General features: G+C 42.1%; 1 protein-coding gene across 6 annotated transcripts in view; it reads left to right on the forward strand.

Annotated features, from left to right (window-relative positions):
• The window catches only part of nsd1b (nuclear receptor binding SET domain protein 1b), a 52,002-nt gene that overhangs the window by 29,202 nt on the left and 4,039 nt on the right, over positions 1 to 18,761 (forward strand). For all 6 annotated transcript variants that reach the window (XM_049591852.1, XM_049591850.1, XM_049591854.1 and 3 more), the window contains 18 exons: positions 693 to 805; positions 927 to 1,182; positions 1,916 to 2,016; positions 2,534 to 2,576; positions 4,411 to 4,637; positions 8,077 to 8,214; positions 10,550 to 10,673; positions 11,046 to 11,246; positions 11,332 to 11,511; positions 12,110 to 12,266; positions 12,377 to 12,582; positions 12,674 to 12,786; positions 13,280 to 13,426; positions 15,265 to 15,387; positions 15,504 to 15,620; positions 16,262 to 16,403; positions 17,887 to 17,993; positions 18,273 to 18,474. In XM_049591852.1, coding sequence (XP_049447809.1) covers positions 693 to 805; positions 927 to 1,182; positions 1,916 to 2,016; positions 2,534 to 2,576; positions 4,411 to 4,637; positions 8,077 to 8,214; positions 10,550 to 10,673; positions 11,046 to 11,246; positions 11,332 to 11,511; positions 12,110 to 12,266; positions 12,377 to 12,582; positions 12,674 to 12,786; positions 13,280 to 13,426; positions 15,265 to 15,387; positions 15,504 to 15,620; positions 16,262 to 16,403; positions 17,887 to 17,993; positions 18,273 to 18,474 — 2,697 coding nt within the window. The remainder of the gene's footprint in view (positions 1 to 692; positions 806 to 926; positions 1,183 to 1,915; positions 2,017 to 2,533; positions 2,577 to 4,410; positions 4,638 to 8,076; positions 8,215 to 10,549; positions 10,674 to 11,045; positions 11,247 to 11,331; positions 11,512 to 12,109; positions 12,267 to 12,376; positions 12,583 to 12,673; positions 12,787 to 13,279; positions 13,427 to 15,264; positions 15,388 to 15,503; positions 15,621 to 16,261; positions 16,404 to 17,886; positions 17,994 to 18,272; positions 18,475 to 18,761) is intronic.

Below are 18,761 nucleotides of genomic sequence, written 5' to 3' on the forward strand. Positions count from 1 at the left end.
CACTATAAAGTCACCTAGGGGTTTCTGGGCTCCTGTTTTTAAGCCTAAAGTTTGGCTTTTTAACAGTCGCAAAGAGAAAGGAGCTGTGGAGGAGCGAGGGGTAGATCTGACTCAAAAGCCCTTTTTACAGAGATTGCATTATAGTGCCGCCACTACTGCGGGACTTATACTCCTGCGTTGAATCGATACAGTACCTACTGTGCGTTATTTTAAACAGCATGATGATATCGCAGACTCAAAAGCGGTGCGACAAGCATGACATGTAACATAACTGCATAGGCTTCTAGTGTGACATATAACATATGTGTCAGCATATTACCATCTCTTTTATGCAGTAGCTGATCTTATTCTCTGCTCAGAGGGTACGGCTGTCCCGGACTCCATTGTTTTCCCAATTTGCAGACATTTTTGGCCGCTGTTCTTCGTCTGTGAGTTAGCTGCTAACTTCTACCAGCTACTTTTCAAATCTCCCAGGTGGCGGGTGCATGCATAACACATCGTCAAAATGTGACACAGTGCCGCCCATGATCTCGTCCTGCTGGCTGTCCCGTTTATACAGATACTGTTTTGGCGCTGTTATTACCGCCAATGGAACCTTAAAGGCGACACAACTCTTTAATTTCTCTATTACTCCACTGTAAACATCAGGAAGTAAAAAAAGCAAGTGTCTTTTCTTACTTGCTTTCTTTCAGCACATAAACGAATTAGGAAACCAAGCAAGAGGCTGATTGAATGGACTGAAGAATATGATCAGATTTTCTCCACCAGGAAGAAAACCAAAAAGCCTCTCCAGTTGATTGGAAAGGTAAAAATCACACAAAGTAAGATCTTTTGTAACTTAGTAATTATATGTTGTTGGCACTAAGCGTCACTTGTTTGCAGCTACTAACAAAGCTTGCATCACTGAAATCATTTTGTTTTCTCAGGCTGCTCAGCCCATAACGTCCACGTCTGAACCCCCGGGATCGGACAACAGCGCACACGACCACCCGTCCTTGAATTTGCTTCCTGAAATACAGACCCCACCTCCTGAGGAGATCACCGCAACAACACCCTCTGAAATACAAATTCCCAGCACTGAAAACACAACTACCCAAGATGCACCGGTGCTTTCCATCGACACACTAACCCCTCCTCCTGAAGCTGACCCCTCACTGTCAGAAGGCCTCGTCAAAGACAATGGTGAGGACATTATTGTGTTTGTTTGCAGCTTAACACAGAGAATGTGAAGTTTTCTCAGAGAGAATAAAGTCTGAATGTGTGAAGAATGTGGACACCTGAACAAGGACTTGCAGTCAGTCTTCCAGTGCATCATAAAGGTGCTGGATTAGGTTGAGATTAAATTCTTCCACACCAAACTGGGAAAATCATTTCTGTGTGGACCTGAGTTTGTGCACGAGCGATTAACATGTTGAAACAGGAAAAAAAACTCCAAACTGTTGTCACAAAGATGGAAGTTCACAGTTAAAAATATTGTGTGCTGGAAGAAATAGTAATTGTAGTTGTAGTAGCAGTAGTAGTAATGATATAGTGACACCTCAGTACGTTTGCAGCATTTTACAGTTGCTGACAGATGAATTTGTCGTCGGTCATGAGATGATTAACAGGAGAGGAAAGAAGGAAAGAGACTTTAATTTCTGCTCCACAGATCATTTTTCAGACCTGAATCTTTGCTGTTTTTTTAAATCTTGGGTAATTTGACATTTTTAGGTCTCAAACGGTCATTTAAACAAAACCATCAGAGCAGTTCAGGGGATTCACTCTGAAGAAGAAGACGTTTAAACATTTCCCCCTAAAACACTGCTAGCTATTTTGCTTTGTGTTATGTTTTGTGAAGGATCACAAGCCAAAGTCAGGGAACTACTGGGTGAATATACAACAATGAGTGTTTTTATCTATCATATGTGATTCACAGGAAGTGCTCCTGTGCTGGAGAAGAAGCGGAAGAGGAAACCAACGCAGAAGATCCTGGAGTACTGTCTGGAGGCCGAGGCCTCAACAGGCCCCAAAAAGAAGGTAAATGTATCTGTTGTTTGTACATGTGTTCATCTGTGGTACATCTGTCTAAGTGTGTGTCACGTGTGTGTATTTATTCTCTCAGGTACCACTTTACAGTCCAGTGCAGAGCAGTTGTCCAGCTCTACAGTAAACTCAAAAGTGTTGTGTTTTTGTAAAGTCTGTGTATGTTGCACTGGGTTATCATGGTATGTTTTTTATATTATTACATTTATAAATATTTTCAATATCTAAATGTTGTTTTAATACAGTTCAATGCAACATCAGCACCAACTGCAGCCTCCAAAATGGTAATTAGATTAATTCAGTCAAAAATTAACCACAAAACAAAATAATTCAGTTCAGTCTGCAGCAACATGGAGACAGAGAGCAGCATGTTGGACAGACACAGTATTCAGGATCAGGGAAGATAACACAAACGCAGTATCACGTATGAATGGATTAGGATGTTTCAGTACAAAGTTTTAATGCTTCAGTTTGACAGGAAGAGGTTTTGTTCATGTTTCTCTTTTCACAGGTCAAAACACTGAAGAATAATTCAAATCATGTGGCTCAGTCAGGTCAGTGAATCACCTCACAGCATTGTGTTTTCCTACTGTGGTGCAATTCATTATAGTATACGTTGCTTTTTTATTTGTGTACATTTTGTGTGAAAATGATTTCCCTAGGAGTTTGTCTGGCTAACTTCAGAAAATTAAAGAGTGGAGAATTCAGCACTTTTTACTGTGAAAGATCACCAGTAAAAGTTTCTAAACACAACCACACATGTTCCAACCAAAATCAGGAAGAAATTAACAACATGGGCGACCAAGTTGACATGTTTCCCTGATGTAAGCATGTAGCTACATGTAGCACTGTACTTTCAGCCAAAGAATGACTGTAAGGAGAATAGTGGAACTTTCTACCATGAAAAAGTCACTACTAAAAGCTTTTAAACCCAACTAGACATGTTCCAGCAGGAATATAATCTTAAACTGGAGTGAAATTGACAACTTCAGCAACCAAGATTACATGTTTCCCTGACATTAGCGTGTAGCTACATGTAGCAGTGTACCTTAAGCTGAGCTAAAGCTATAACAGAGAACAGTGGCACTTTCTACCAAAAAACAATCCCCAATAAAAGCTCCTAAACCAAAACGTTAACAATCAAACTTGTTCGAGCAGGAATATGATCTGAAATCAGATCAGGGAAACATTTACAGCATCACCAACCAAGATGACATGTTTCCTGACGTTAGCATGTAGCTACATGCATGTAAACAGTGCATTTGCAGCCAGGGAATGGCTGTAACAGAGAACAGTGGCACTTCTATCTGTAAAAACTCACCAAGACAAGCTTCTAAACACAACTAGAAGACATGTTTAGCAGAAATTGGGTAGAATTTACAACATCAGAAACCCAGATTATGTGTTTCTCAGACATTAGCATATAGCTACATGTAGCAGTGTACTTTCAGCAGGGGGATGCCTGGAATGGAAAATCTTCCAAGGAAAATCCCCAATAAAAGCTTCTAAACCAAAATCTTAATAACCAAATGTGTTCCAACAGGAATATGATATGAAATCAGGGAGAAACTGACAACATCAGAAACAGGTTTACATGTTTCCCAGACGTTAGCATGTAGCTACATGTAGCAGTGTACTTTCCAAGGAATGACTGTAATGGAGAATAGTGGACCTTTCTACCATGACAAATCCCCAATGAAAGCTTCTAAACATGTTCCAGCAGGAATATGATCTGAAAAACTGACAACTTCAGCAACCAAGATTACATGTTTCCCTGACGTTAGCCCGTAGCTACATGTAGCACTGTACTTCCAGCAGAGGAATGACTGTAACAGAGAACAGTGGCACTTTTATCTTTAAAAACTGACCAATAAAAGGTTCCTAACATAACTGGACATGTTCCGAACAAAATTGGGAAGAAATGTACGTCAGCAATCAAGATGACATATTTCCCTTATGTTAGCATGTAGCTACATGTAGCAGTGTAGGCTACATAATGTAAATACTAAATCCAGCACACCATGACATCATACTGTAGCCAGAGTAGAAAAACTGATGGAAACAGTGTTGTGAACAGTCTGAGGTTTCTGCCTAAAGGATTACTTTTACACACTTGAACATCGTTATTTAAAACGTTGGCCACATTTAATATGAACTTCCTTTATTGTTACATTATATAAAAGACACAAAATACCCCTTTAAAGAGTTAAATGTTACTCATAAGGCAAATAGGATTTAAAATAATCCAGATTCTTAATCAGAATAAATTGTTTAACTCTGAAATTGTATTACAGTGTTGTGACTTAAATGAATAATTGTGATGAACACTGCTTAAATATGGTAACTAACACATCTGTCTTGTAACTAACACATCTTTGTTACACCCAGATTCTGGACCGCCATCTTTTAAATCAAAGAGTAAGCAGCTCACAGCAGCCAGCTCCGCACCGACACCCACAGAAGCTTCCACCTGTGCGCCCAAAGATCCCCCTCCCACCTCTCCTGCACCTTCCACTCCAGCGCCAAACCCACCCGAACCTGCCCCAGTGGAGACGGCGTCAGAAGGCATAAATGCTCCTCAAGCAGAAGACAAAAAGGACACAGCAGATTCAGAGGTCAGTTGTCTTACTTTTGTTCCTCTGTTTATTCTGCACACTGAAGGAACTTTGTTGCATTAAAGTGAATGATTTACTGTCACTTTGCACACTGTGCTTTTCCACTCGCTCTTCTCTTAAGTTGCTAAATTTGATTTCAGGATTCATATTTATCAGTGATGCATATTCGCTCCTATTTTAAGTCTTGAATTAAAAAAATTTATCAGCTTAATTTACACCCTCATCAGAGCTGATGAAGTTTCACAGTAAAGTGAAACATTGCGTAGATGTAAGTCTGTGGAAATCTTTTCTAACAGTCTGGACTATTTCTAGCATCTTGCCAAGAGTGCGCTGGGTGAAGCGGTGGTTTTCCTGCATCATCAACTTAATTTAGGAAATGAATCTTATCTGGGCCGATATTTAGGAGAGCTCCAGAGGTGTCCTAGTCTGTCAGCAGGCGCCAGGAGACAGTGTTCAAACAGAGAAAGAGCACGTTCTGTGGGAGGAAAGATATGTTAATGACAATTAAAAGAGATGATTTAATAAAGATTCAATCTTTTTTTTTACGGGCAAAAGGAAGCAACTTCCCAGCAGGGAAACAACAGCTCACATCGAATCACTTTTGCAGTAATGTATCAAATTTAAATCCTGCTCACAGATCGTTTCTCCACCACTGAGTTTGTAGTTATTGAAAAACAAGCTGAATGTTGAATTAGTTATTCGTTCATTTGTATAAAATTCCCTGAAGAGGAGCCAAATTTAAGACGTATATGTTCATATCGTTGCAGTGGATTTCCCAACACAGAAATCATATACTTTCTCCATCTTTGAAGGTGAATGAGTTAACAGGAGGAGTAGTTGAAAGGTGGGAGAGAAGATTAAAAATCCAACAGCCCTCCTGAGGTGATATTTGATGATTAAGATGTGTAAAACAACTGCTGCATTTGTTGTTGTTTTAGTGGTGTACTCAAACAACACATCGTTAGAAAGCAGTGCTCCTCGTGGTGCCATTAATGCTGACCTTTTTTTAAATTTTTCGGGGGTGCTTTTTTTAGCCTTTGTTTGGTAGGGCAATGTTAGTGTGAAAGGGGGACAGAGAGGGGATGACATGCAGCAAAGGGACATGGGTCGGAATTGAACCTATGATGCTGCAGCAACACTCTGACATTAGTCCAGATGATCTAAATCCAGCGAAATATTTAAAGGCGCCGTATGTAAGAATGTGGCCAAAACAGTTACTGCACTCAAAATCAAAATGCGAGTTGTGTCCGCCCCCCCTCCCCTACAGATTCGAGGTTGCTAGACAGCGGCACGTTGGAGACTGATTTGTTTGCCCACGGGCGGCTGCCTTGGCAGGGCCGCGTCGCCGCGTCCTTGATCTTCGGTTTTTCAGCGGACTGTTGGAGCAAGTCCAGCTTCTCTGCTGCTAACGCTGCTGCCGGGATACAGCTGAGGAGGAGCCGGCTGCTAATGATATGTACCGGGACACTGCTAATGCTGCTTGCCGTGCTGCTAATGTTTGTTGACCCACCTGCACATGGGCTACAATGTATGATCGAAAATGAATAACAGTTGAAAGTATTCGAAATGTCCATCCCCGTCTAGCTATGATGCTAGTTAGCCAACTTTGGCTAAATCTTACCTGTCGAGGAGAAGAGTAGCCACTCCAACATCCGATTTCAAATTCTTCTCCTCTTTCAACCGTCTCCACCGTTCAAAAGCATCTCCTATATAGACCCTCACTTTGCCTCGAGTTTTGTCTTGGCGTTTTTGGGAATCATAACAAGGTCATTTGGGTTTAGTCGTACTGTCAGCCATTGTAGCGCAGTCGTAACTGTAACTGATGCTGAGACTCTACTGACTGTGTGACTGGTAGACGGCGGTGGGTGGCGCAACAGGCCAAAACACAAATTCAAAACATAAACGTGATTTGCGTACCGTAAAAAAAAAATTTAAATGCAAATATTCTGGCTGTACTATTGTTGTCGGTGAGGTCAGTATGTTATATGAACATTATTCCTTAGTCTCTGTGACATATTAGGAGGATTTTACGACTATTTGCTGTAGATTTCTTACATATAGCTCCTTTAATCTAAAGAAATTATTACATCCACATATATCCACAAACAAATGCATAGTTTCAAACATTCATATTTTTTCTCATCTTCTTCCATTGACACCTCACGTGAGTCAATAGGAGCTCCCAGTGCTGTTGCTATGGCCTCGATAGCCAACCAGAGCTGAGCTGAAGGAACATATTTCCTGTAGTTCAGAGATATTTAAAGAGTCAGTGATTGGCCAGCCCCACTTGAGGATTATGGGTTTTGTAGTCAGTAACGTTCTGAAGATCCACAGCAGTTTTTAATTCTTATCATCACCACAGACTGTTATAAATGTACACAAATGATAATCAAATGGCTCCTATGTTTCTTATTAATGAAGGTTTTCTAGAAGTGTTTTTATTTACACTGAGCTCCTAAATAGACATTTCTGTCTGTGTTGATTAGTTTTTCACTCATAATAACACATTCAAAACATTGTTTTACCCTCTTTTTTTTTCTTTTTTTTAAGTATCTGGACTAAACCTTAGAAAAACTATTTTTTATTTACTTTGAATTTGAATTTCACGATACGGCCCCATTGTGTTTTCCAGCTAATACCTCACAATTCTAGTCATCTGCAGCTTCTTTTCTCAAGAAAATATTCAAGCGAGGATTAAAAAAGACGTTTATTTCAGTGTGTTGAAACTTGTGTAACTCAGTGACAGGAGCACTTACAGTAATTTTGACTGTTGGGGAAAAAGACCATGCATGTACATGAACTGGCTTTCACTCTGGGTGTGCCTTGGATTGGCATTTTAGGTGAAACTTACAGCACCTAATTGATCTGTTGAATGTTTTCTTGAGTTGTTTGGTCCATAAAATGTCAGAAGATGGTGAAAAATGTCAATCAGTGTTTCCCAAAGCACAAGAAGACGTCCTCAAATGTCCTGTTTTGTCCACAACCCAAATATATCCAGTTTACTGTCACAGAGGAGCAAATAAATCAGAACATATTCACATTTAAAAAGCTGGAATCAGATAAATTTGACCTTTTTTTTCCCCCAAAAACGACTCAAACCAATTAATGATTGTCAATTTAGTTTTCAGTAAATGTAATATTTGAAAACTAAGAAATTAATCGTTGCGGCTCTACATTTACTGCTCAAGCTCATGATCGAGTTATTGAGATTTAGTATGTATTAATTTTGGCATCAGAGTTAAGTCACAAATTGTATTTGCTTCACACACAAAGCTTACACATAAAAAAGCTGAGATACATCATCACTTATCTGCACACATCAAAGATAATTTGTACTTTGTGGTTGTGAGTGTTGTTAAACCGTAACTTCTGTAACTGTAGGAAGCTTCCTGAATAACTTTCAGGCTCTGATTTATGAATTCTTCCGTTGTCTCTGAAGGGTGACCTGTCCGGCTTGGATCACAGCTTCTCCTCCATGAAGGACGACTTGTTGCTATGCGATGATCCACTTTTACCCTCGAGGAAGATCATTGGGGACCGAGGAGGTCCTGCCTCCATGAAGGAGAATATATGTCAGGTGAGCGTTGGGTGTGTGTTGTCACTACCTCACTGGATAACCAGGTGCTCAGGTGACAAGGGAACATTAAAATATCTGTTAGATAGTTTTCATGTTATAAGCACATATTTTTGACATGACTGCACGTCAGGTTTTTCTGTCTCAGAACTTTTCTTAATCTACCACAGAAGTTTCTTGGTGTTAGGAGCGGGCGATATGGCTCTAAAATAACATCATGATATCTCAGGGTATTTTTGTGCTAATGATATTAGTAAAAAAAATGTATTATTAATTAAAGAACAAAGAATTGTGATCTAGTTTTACAGTTTGTTTCAAATATTCAGTAAAAACTAAAATGATCTCTCATTTCTTTAGTTTGTAAACAACAACAGTAACTCAGAGTGAGATTCAGATTCTGTTACAATATTAATAAAATCTACCACAAATGACACATTTGAACAGCTCCCAAATACAAAAAATGTCCCCTGGGATCTATATATATAAATCAACAGGTGATTTCCTTCTTTTAGTAAAATTGTGAATGTAGTATCTCAAGAACACCTTCAAGGAATTTCTTCAACTTGGGCACGAATGTTCAGTTGGACTAAATTAATTGATTAGAATTTGGTGGTCAAATGTCAAGGTGAATGTGACCTCACTATAATTAATTTGCTGATTATGACAAAACGTCACACAGATGTCTAACAGGATAAAATAATGAAGTGATGACATTTTCTATCCAAAAGGTCAAAGGTCAGCTTGACTGTTACATCATCATGTTTTAATGTCATATCTCAGGAACAGAAGGGGAGACATTTGGTCAGATACTGAATTGGTGACTCTAATCTTGAAACTGTGCAGATTGTATAGATCTTCTGTGTGTGAAGCATCCATGTTTTCATAGACATGAATGGAAATTGCAATTTGACAGGTGTGTGAAGGCACATAACCACAAGGCTGTAATTCTAGTTTATGTTTTATGTCTGGGGTAATTATGGGTAATTATTGTGTGAGAATTAGATGTCAGATTAGATCAGTGATTGTCAGTGACGGAGGCTGTGACTTCTCTGTGCAGTTTTGGCCTGTGCTATCTGATCTCCACCTGCTCACAGATCATTCCATTTCCCACAAATCTTTTTTTTTTTAACATTATTTTTTAATATTTGCAAAAAGATAAACTAAAGAACAGTCATGTTGCCATTTCTTGCCTCCACTGTCAGCTATGTCTTCTCCTCAAGCACCGACTGGATAACTTGTCTCATTAGAAAGTACACAAGTTTCTTGTTATGACAACATGTCACACTGCAGGGATAATTGCACCAAGTGAAACCTCTACATCTCTGCAGGCGTCCATTTAAAATAACTGACTTCCTGCTGCTTCCTGCCATTGTAGCTACATGTCTGAACGTACCAGACCACTCTCTACAGATTATGGGACATTACTGTTTAAGTTCCAACCGGCCTGCAAGAGGAAAATACAGTTTGTTACTAAACACACCAAAATATATTCTCCCATTTTCTCAACATAAGTGACACATTTGCCCCACAGGTAAGGTTTGTGAGATGACAGTGGCCCTAAGTACGTATTTTGTATCAGTCTGTGGATCCCCAACAACAGTCCCACCCTAAAACCATCAGACTACACAGAAAGTAGACATCTAAAACACTTGACTATATTCACAGCTACTTTGAATCATCCATCCATTTTCATCCGCTTATCCGGGGCCAGGTTGCAGGGGCAGCAGGCCAAGCAAAGCACCCCAGACGTCCCTCTCACCAGCAACGCTTTCCAGCTTCTGCTGGGGGATCTTGAAGAGTTCCCAGGCCAGATGAGATATGTAATCCCTCCAGTGTGTTCTGGGTCTGCCCCGGGGCCTCCTACCAGTGGGACGTGCCTGGAACATTTCTAAAAGGAGGCACCCAGGTGGATCCTGATCAAATGCCCGAACCACCTCAACTGATCCCTTTCAATTCAAAGGAGCAGCAGCTCTATTCCGAGCTCCCTCCAGATGTCCAAGCCCCTCCCCCTATCTCTAAGGCTGAGCCCAGCCACCCCATGCAGGAAACTAATTTTGGCTGCTTGTATCCACAATCTCGTTCTTTCAGTCTCTACCCAAAGCTCATGACCATAGGTGAGGGCTGGGACGTGGTTGGACCAGGAAATCGAAAGCTTCACCTTCGACTGAGCTACCTTTTAACTACGATGGTGCGGTGCAGCACCCGCATAACCATACTACCCTCGATCGTGAACAAGACCGTGAACTCCTTCGCTTGAGGCAGTAACTCTCTCCCAACCCAGACTTTGAATCACTCTTATCGTATTTGGTCTTTAAAGTATGGTGTGTTTTCTGTCCAGGTGTGTGAGAAGACGGGGGAGCTGCTGCTGTGTGAGGGTCAGTGCTGTGGAGCCTTCCACCTGCCCTGCATCTCTCTGGCCGAGGCCCCTAAAGGGAAGTTTGTCTGTCCGGAGTGCAAATCAGGTACATCTGTGTCTATAAGTATTCTCTGAAAAAGGCCTCCAACTGAATTAAATAAATATACTGTTTAAGTAAACAGCCTGGGAAAAACCAGCCAATCAGAGAGAGCCAGCAGCGTCTCTAAGCATCAACAAAAACCCTGCTGAGCTCCTCCAATTGTAATTGTAGTACATTAACATAAACTTTACAAATAACAAGACTCCAGTTTATTGTTTGTATGATTTACAAGGCTTAGTGGTCAGCAGGTTGGTTATTGGGTGTATTTGTGTTATAATAGTTCCCTTGATATAAATATAAATTTCAAAAGTATATCTGATAGATGTTAACTTGCTCCTCTAAAGGTTCAAAAGGTGAAAATTATTATTTTTTCCTCAGGCATCCACACGTGCTTCATCTGTAAGAAGCGCAGTGAGGACGTGCGGCGTTGTATGATTCCTGTGTGTGGGAAGTTTTACCACGGGGAGTGTATCGCCAACTACGCCCCAACCGCGCCTGTGAACCGAGGCTTCCGCTGCTCCATCCATGTCTGTCTCACCTGCTTTATCACCAACCCCAACAGCTCGTCCATCTCTAAAGGTCAACCAGGGGACACTCAGATCATTTCACCATAATTACCTGTGTTATTATATCACACACTGACTGCCCATTTGTTTTTCCATAGGTCGCCTGGTTCGCTGTGTGCGCTGCCCGGTAGCCTATCACGCTACAGACCTGTGCATGGCAGCAGGCAGCGTCATCCTGTCCAACAACAGCATCATCTGCCCTAACCACTTCACCCCCCGCCGCGGCGTCAAGAACCACGAACACGTCAACGTCAGCTGGTGTTTCGTCTGCACTGAAGGTACGACTTTGACTTTGACAGCTGAAACTTTCAGCCTGAAGCCAGTAGTTTAAAGGAAAAGTCAGACATTTGGGGAACTACGCTTATTCACTTTTTTGCTAGGAGTTACATGAAAGGATTTATAGCAGTCTCATGTCTGTCCAGGACATTTAAAGCCACTGCTAACTTAGCTTAGCAGTAGCAGGATCTAGTTGCCTGCACATAACCTCCTGTAAAACTGATTGATTTTTTTATTTGAATTGATTTTGCATTTCTACACTTAAGGTTTTATTCATACTTACACATATGTCAATAAATTAGAGGTGCTTGTAGGCAGATTTTGTTACTGCGAACAGAGCCAGGCTGTTTCCTGCAGTTTCCAGTCTTTGTGCTAAGTTAAGCTAACCATCTGCTGGCTGTTGCTTCCTATAGTACCGTCACGAGAGTGGTATTAATCCTTTCATCTAACTCTCAGTAAGAGAGCAAATAAACTCAGGACAGAGGACCAAAAACCTACGTGTAACTTCAGTGTAGCTCTGGCCAAACAGTTGCTAGCAAACGTTCACATTGCGCACCTTACAACAGTGAAAACAGTGCAGTTCCTCCTTCCTTCCTGCAGGTGGCAGTCTGCTGTGCTGTGAGTCTTGTCCTGCCGCGTTCCACCGGGAGTGTCTGAACATGGAAATGCCTAAAGGCAGCTGGTACTGCAACGACTGCAAGGCTGGGAAGAAACCTCGCTACAAGGACATCCTCTGGGTGAAGGTTGGCCGTTACAGGTCAGTTTTCTCTTTTAAACTAAATTATACTTATGTTACAGTAAGATATTTTTTTAGGATATTTTATTTGCCTGTGCCTTTTGTGTTTCGTCCTCTCTTACTCCGTAAAGGTGGTGGCCAGCAGAGGTCAGCCATCCCAAAACAATCCCAGAGAACATCCAGCGTATGAGGCACGACGTCGGGGAGTTTCCCGTCCACTTCTTCGGCTCCAACGACTACCTGTGGACCTACCAGGCCAGGGTCTTCCCTTATATGGACGTGGACGCCAACAGCAAAGAGAAGATGGGGAAAGGTGTCGATGCCACCTACAAGAAAGGTATCCTGAGTGTTGAGGCAGATGTTGGTTGTGTCTTCAGTTTGTACCTGCAACGATGACCGAGTCTTTGACTGTTGATCTTCCTCCTCAGCTTTGGAGGAGGCGGCTGTTCGATTTCGTGAGCTGCAGGCGGAAAAGGAGCTTCGGCAGCTTCAGGAGGACAGGAAGAACGACAGGAAGCCTCCGCCCTACAAACATATCAAGGTTCAGGAGAAGACTTGTTGTCTTACTTTGTCTTTCTGAACTCTGAAAATGCTTCATTGATCCTCCAGGTGTCTTAAAAAGTGAATCAGTGGTGACTTAATCTTTTATTATCGTTAACTCCACTTCTACGCCGATGACACCCAACTCTATCTATCCACCAAGCCTACTTCCACTTTTTCACCCACTTCCCTGTCTGACTGCTTATTGGATACTAAATCTTGGTTCTTGTACAACTTCCTCAACCTTCACAGTGATAAGACTGAGGTTCTCCTTGTAGGTATTAAATTTTCCTTAGCTAATGTGCACAGTTTATCTCTGACCACTGACAACTCCAAAGTCTGTCCGTCCCCTCAGGTTCAGAGTCTGGGTGTCATCCTGGACAGTACATTGTCCTTTGAGGCCCACATTGATATTGTTACTCGGTGTGCATACTCTCATCCATGTAATATTAATTGTTGTAATAGTGTTCATGTTTTTTTTCTGATTGATTCAGGTGAATCGACCAATAGGAAAGGTTCAGATATTTACGGCCGACCTATCAGAGATCCCACGCTGCAACTGTAAGGCGACAGATGAGAGCCCGTGTGGCATGGACTCAGAGTGCATCAACCGCATGCTGCTGTACGAATGTCACCCACAGGTACAGAAACACCTCCGCCACACTCATGTTAATTGCTCCACGTTAAATGACGTTCAGAAATCAAGAGCAAATGAAGCTTTGGTGTCAAGTTCCCCACAGCTCAAAAATGTAAGAACTGCACGGAGAAGTTAACACCCCAGTTCAGACCAAAATCAAGACAAGTTGAAACATGGGACTACCTGCAACATGCCATTCTACAACGCTCTAAAAACCTGCCGGTTCACACCAAGTCAACTAGATGAGACGTGTATCATCTCTAGTCAACAACTCTCTGTACTCCGTATTTGCAGCTTTTTAGACTTATTTTGTGGCTGAATATAATTTGTAGCTTCTTAAAATCTGAATGAGGATAGTGATAGTGAGATACTGGCTACAGTGATGAAACAAAACCAGCGTCAGATGGACTGTATTCATAATCAATACGCCACAATAATATTAATAACCAGCGCCAATTTATCAGTTAATGAGAATGTGTGTGTGGGCGGGGCCTAGGCACATACAGCCAGCAGGAGCAGCGACCCACAGGGTTCCTACGCAAGTATGGAAAGTATGGAAAAGTATGGAAATAAATTTGATCAATTTCCAGGTATTAAAAAGTATGGAAAATGAAAAATAAAGTATGAAAAAATATTTATGTTTCCAGACTATTACCACTGTTCTAAAATACTGTTTTCTAAAACAGAAAATTAGGTATTTCCAAAAATAATTTAATCAATCCAGATCGTGTTTTATGCCGGGCCAAGCACAGTTTGTGTGAGAGCAAACGTCTCAGAAAACCCTTTTACCTGATTGACAAGTGGTATGTCCAGTCCGCTGCCCCATGACCCTCCTCCAGCCCCCCAGGTATCAAGTTTCACTCCAACACTGCACCTTCGACAAAAAGACGAGTTTCACGTGGTTCACAATGGGTAGATGCAAGTTTTTGGATGGATGGCTTGACAATACCCTATATAAATACTGGTTGGCCAAGGATTCCCAATTCACACACAGAGCTAGATGCAAGCTTTGTGTGAAATCGTTTGACATCGCCAACAAGGGGGAGAAGGCGATTCTAAACCACATGAAAGGAAAAAACACCGACGTCTCGTTACTGCATTGCTTGCACCCAGAGTCCCAACCTTTTTGCCTCAGCCCAGACATTGAACTTACCTGAGTTTTTATTTGCATGCCATTATGGTACTTGGCTACAATCGCCTATTAAGAATAATTAAATATGATATGAAATATGATACACTGATATATTTACTCAGATGTCGCATATTCTCTGGGGGGGAAAACGCAGAGAAGTCTGGAAATTAGGGTATGGAAAAGTATGGAATTTTGAAATTCCAAATGTGTAGGAACCTTGGACCCACCGTCTGACACCGGCACACTGTGAGGACAGAAACAGAGGGTTCAGGGGGGACGGAGCAACTGCTGCAGCAAGCCAACATGCCGTCTGCGGTCATTTTGACTTGACCAGCGGACTTCACTACAAGCTGAGTGGCTGTTGAAACAGGTGACGTACTTTAAAACCAGCCACCAGTGATTTGACCAGCTGAGTGTCAGGTGACACCATCAGCCATCTTGAGTCAAGCTCAGACCGGCCAGTTCACACCGCTGACACTTTGCAGCATTCTAAAACTTTCACACATTCAGTTCACAGACAGGCAGGTCAAACATTATAAACTTCCTTAACTGTTCCACACACGGAGCTACAAAGACAGGACAGACAGAACATGAGTGAATTTTGGAGCTTGAAACAGCCTGATGAAAGCGCTGAAACTGAACCAAAACCAGTTGAAGCTGTGGACGGTAAAACCAAAACAATGATCTCAAAGACGCTAAAATGTTTGCAGGTTTGTCCGGCGGGCGAACGCTGCCTCAATCAGGCATTCACCAAGCGTCAGTACAGCCAGGTGGAGATCTTTAGGACGCTGTCTCGAGGCTGGGGGCTCCGCTGTGTCCATGACATCAAGAAGGTAACTGGATACTGTCATTAATAATGATACTGGCACTACTGTACCACTGTAGAGCTGATATCAGTGAGACTGGGTCGGGCTAAATAATGGATGTTTGCTGTGTTGTATTATCTCAGGGTCAGTTTGTGAGCGAGTACGTCGGGGAGGTGATTGATGAGGAGGAGTGCAGGTCCAGGATCAGACATGCCCAGGAGAACGACATCTGTAACTTCTATATGCTGACGCTGGACAAGGTACAACTCTGGAGCCAGACTGTGTGTGTGTGTGTGTGTGTGTGTGTGTGTGTGTGTGTGTGTGTTTAAACAGGAACTGTGTCCTCGGTTCACACTACGGTATGTACTGACACTAAAAACCAGGGCTGTTCCTAACGACTAATTTCCCTGATGTTCAAACAGAGGTAAATGTGGTTAGTCACCTCATCTGAAAGTAAGAAAACACTTGACAAAAAGGTCTAAATTAATTTTGTCAGGGTTAATATTGTTAAAAAAAATGTATTGTACATTATGAGCCATTTTAAATTGTTAATCACATTTTTCAATAACCAAATGGTGTCTGTTGCTGAAATGTGTGGCACTTTGCATCGGGCGTATGAACACTGCACATTATCCTACAAAACAAGACAACTTAGCAAAAAATAAAAATTAACAAATAATATTTATTTACTGTGTCTTCAACGTCCTGACTGTCCATTCTAACACACACACATATCGAGGCTTCTCAGGATCTTCTGCATGCCTAACTCCAGACAAGCCCAAAGCCTCGGACCTACTTTCGGCAGATCTTCGCAGAGACATCGACGTTCTGTGTATGCTGTGGACATCATGTAGAAATATTGTGTGTGTGTGTGTGTGTGTGTTTTGTGTTTGTGGGTTAGGATCGAATCATCGATGCCGGGCCAAAGGGGAATGAGGCTCGCTTCATGAACCACTGCTGTCAACCCAACTGTGAGACGCAGAAGTGGACGGTGAGCGGAGACACCCGGGTGGGACTGTTCGCCCTTGTTGACATCACTGCAGGTATGCTGCTTCAAGATCAGAGCTGAGCATTAATAATAACCTCTGTGATCAGCTGGTTTAAGAATCCAGGCTCTGTCCTTGAAGTCAACCTTTAAATTCAGCGTTTGGTCAACAATCAAAAATGACCAGTTTAATGATTTTTATTTGGAGATATTTGATGCTTTTATTTTTTGATAAATGTATAAATATTCAAATAATAATAATATGCACATTCAGCACATCCAATGCATCAAAACATTGTTTTCTAGTTGGAGCCGCGCCTCATTTTCAAACTGTATGGTTTGACTAAAATGAACAATGACAGCAATATAGTCCACGATGAGCAGTGCTAAAATCAACCTGCGTAGTTGTCCCTCCATTGTGACATTAGAAAGTGTCAAATTTATCTTGCAAGTGTACTCTTCTTCAATGTTTGCTTTACTTCCTGGATTTTTCCCACATGGAAATTCTGACCAATCAAGAGCAGCTTTCTCGCACAAGGCCTTTGATCTGGTCCACTTGTAAATGCTGCCGTGAGAACATGAACCAACTCTGGGCAATTATACAACTTAGTGACAAAATTAGTCCCTGATTCAGACCAAAGGAGACAACTCTAGGTCTGAGAGCAGCCTAAAAGATGGAGTGCCAAACGTTTGTCTCCCCCCTCTGGCTTTTAGAGAAATTACATAAACACTGTCGAGGCCTGTTGATGATGTATGTGTGCAGGAGAGCTTTCTGAATCTCTCCCTCTCCCAGGAGCATTGTCTTGTGTGTTTTTTTAACTTTATTCTCCCATATGAACACTGAGTTTATTTTTATCTGGAGCCTCCACTTCAGAAACTTTTCTTGGACGTTTCTTAGGATTTTCTGCCACAGCCTCCACCATCTGCAGCTGCGTCGTTACTGGTCTCTCCCCTCTTACTTTCTTTTTTACTTTGAGAAAAAGAAGAAAACGTGCACATACAGATGAAACATTGAGAAAAGAAAATCAGTGCCAAACAGAAAAATACAACAAAAACAAATCTGATGTAACATGAATAAATTAATCTCTCCCCCTGTTAGCTCTGACGGGTTGACATAAAACGCATCACTTCCGGTGGGTCTGCATAGAAACATCGCCACAGAAACCCGACACCACAGCTACACACTGTGACTAAGTACTGTATCTGTACACTGTACACAACACAAGAGAGCTGATTCAGCCTATCACAACCAGGGAAACTTATGGGACCTTGTGTCGCGAGGGCTTGAATGTCACAGACGATTAGTAAAAGTCCTGCACTCGAGCTTTACAGTACTCACATGATGTGTAGATTGATAATTAGTCACTGTAACTTGTCCTCCTGTCCACACTGGCTGTGAAACTGTCCCCTCCTCTTGTGAGTTCAGTGTAACGTGATGAGAACAAACTCTACAGTGCATCTGATCGAGCATCACACAGTTGACTGACTGAAGCTAAAATGAGGCTTAAACATTTGAGCTTTATTTGTGTGTTTGTGTCCAGGCACAGAGCTCACCTTCAACTATAACCTGGAGTGTTTGGGGAACGGGAAGACGGTCTGTAAGTGTGGAGCGCCAAACTGCAGTGGCTTCCTGGGCGTCAGGCCAAAGGTGAGGGCCACTAACAAAATACAACTCTGTCTGATTCATCTGATTCAACATCTGAGGTCAGAGAGGGGAAGAAGAGCCTTTAATACCGCACTGAAAATAGTAAAGTGAAGTACATTGAAGTTTAGTGCAGTACTTGAATAAATGTACTTAGTTCCAGTCCACTGCTGTCTGAGCTACAAGTTATTTTGAAGAGCTGAATTCAGTCTGTAATTGAAGGACTACAACATGAAGTCGTCTAAATAAACACAGCATTAAAACCTCCTCTCGTCTCCAAACCAGAACAACCCTCCGTCTGAAGACAAAGGTCGTAAACTGAGGAGGAGGGGCCACGGCAAGAGGAAGAACAAGGTGGTGGTGACCAAAGAACGAGAGGACGAGTGTTTCAGCTGCGGAGATGGAGGACAGATGGTTTCCTGTAAGAGACCCGGCTGTCCCAAAGTTTACCACGCCGACTGCCTCAACCTCACCAAGAGACCTGCAGGTCAGCGGCTCTGCCTTTAACAGAATAACCTGCTTAATATGCCACTGTATGAACAGTGGTTACACGAGCCCCCAAACCAGACACAACTCAGCCCTGAGCAGAGTGACCATCCTCTACTGACCGATCAGACTGCAGTGTTCACAGCTCCACCTTTTAGTACCAAGTCTGTGTGCTAGGTACCCCAACAGAGGGGGGGCCGAACATGGGGACGGTAAGGAACGGTTCTGTTGGTACCATCCACAACTTTTACAGTGGACACAGAAAATAAGTGTACCAAACTGAACTGA

The sequence above is a fragment of the Epinephelus fuscoguttatus genome, linkage group LG12, assembly GCF_011397635.1.
Source record: "Epinephelus fuscoguttatus linkage group LG12, E.fuscoguttatus.final_Chr_v1".
NCBI classification, from domain to species: domain Eukaryota; kingdom Metazoa; phylum Chordata; class Actinopteri; order Perciformes; family Serranidae; genus Epinephelus; species Epinephelus fuscoguttatus.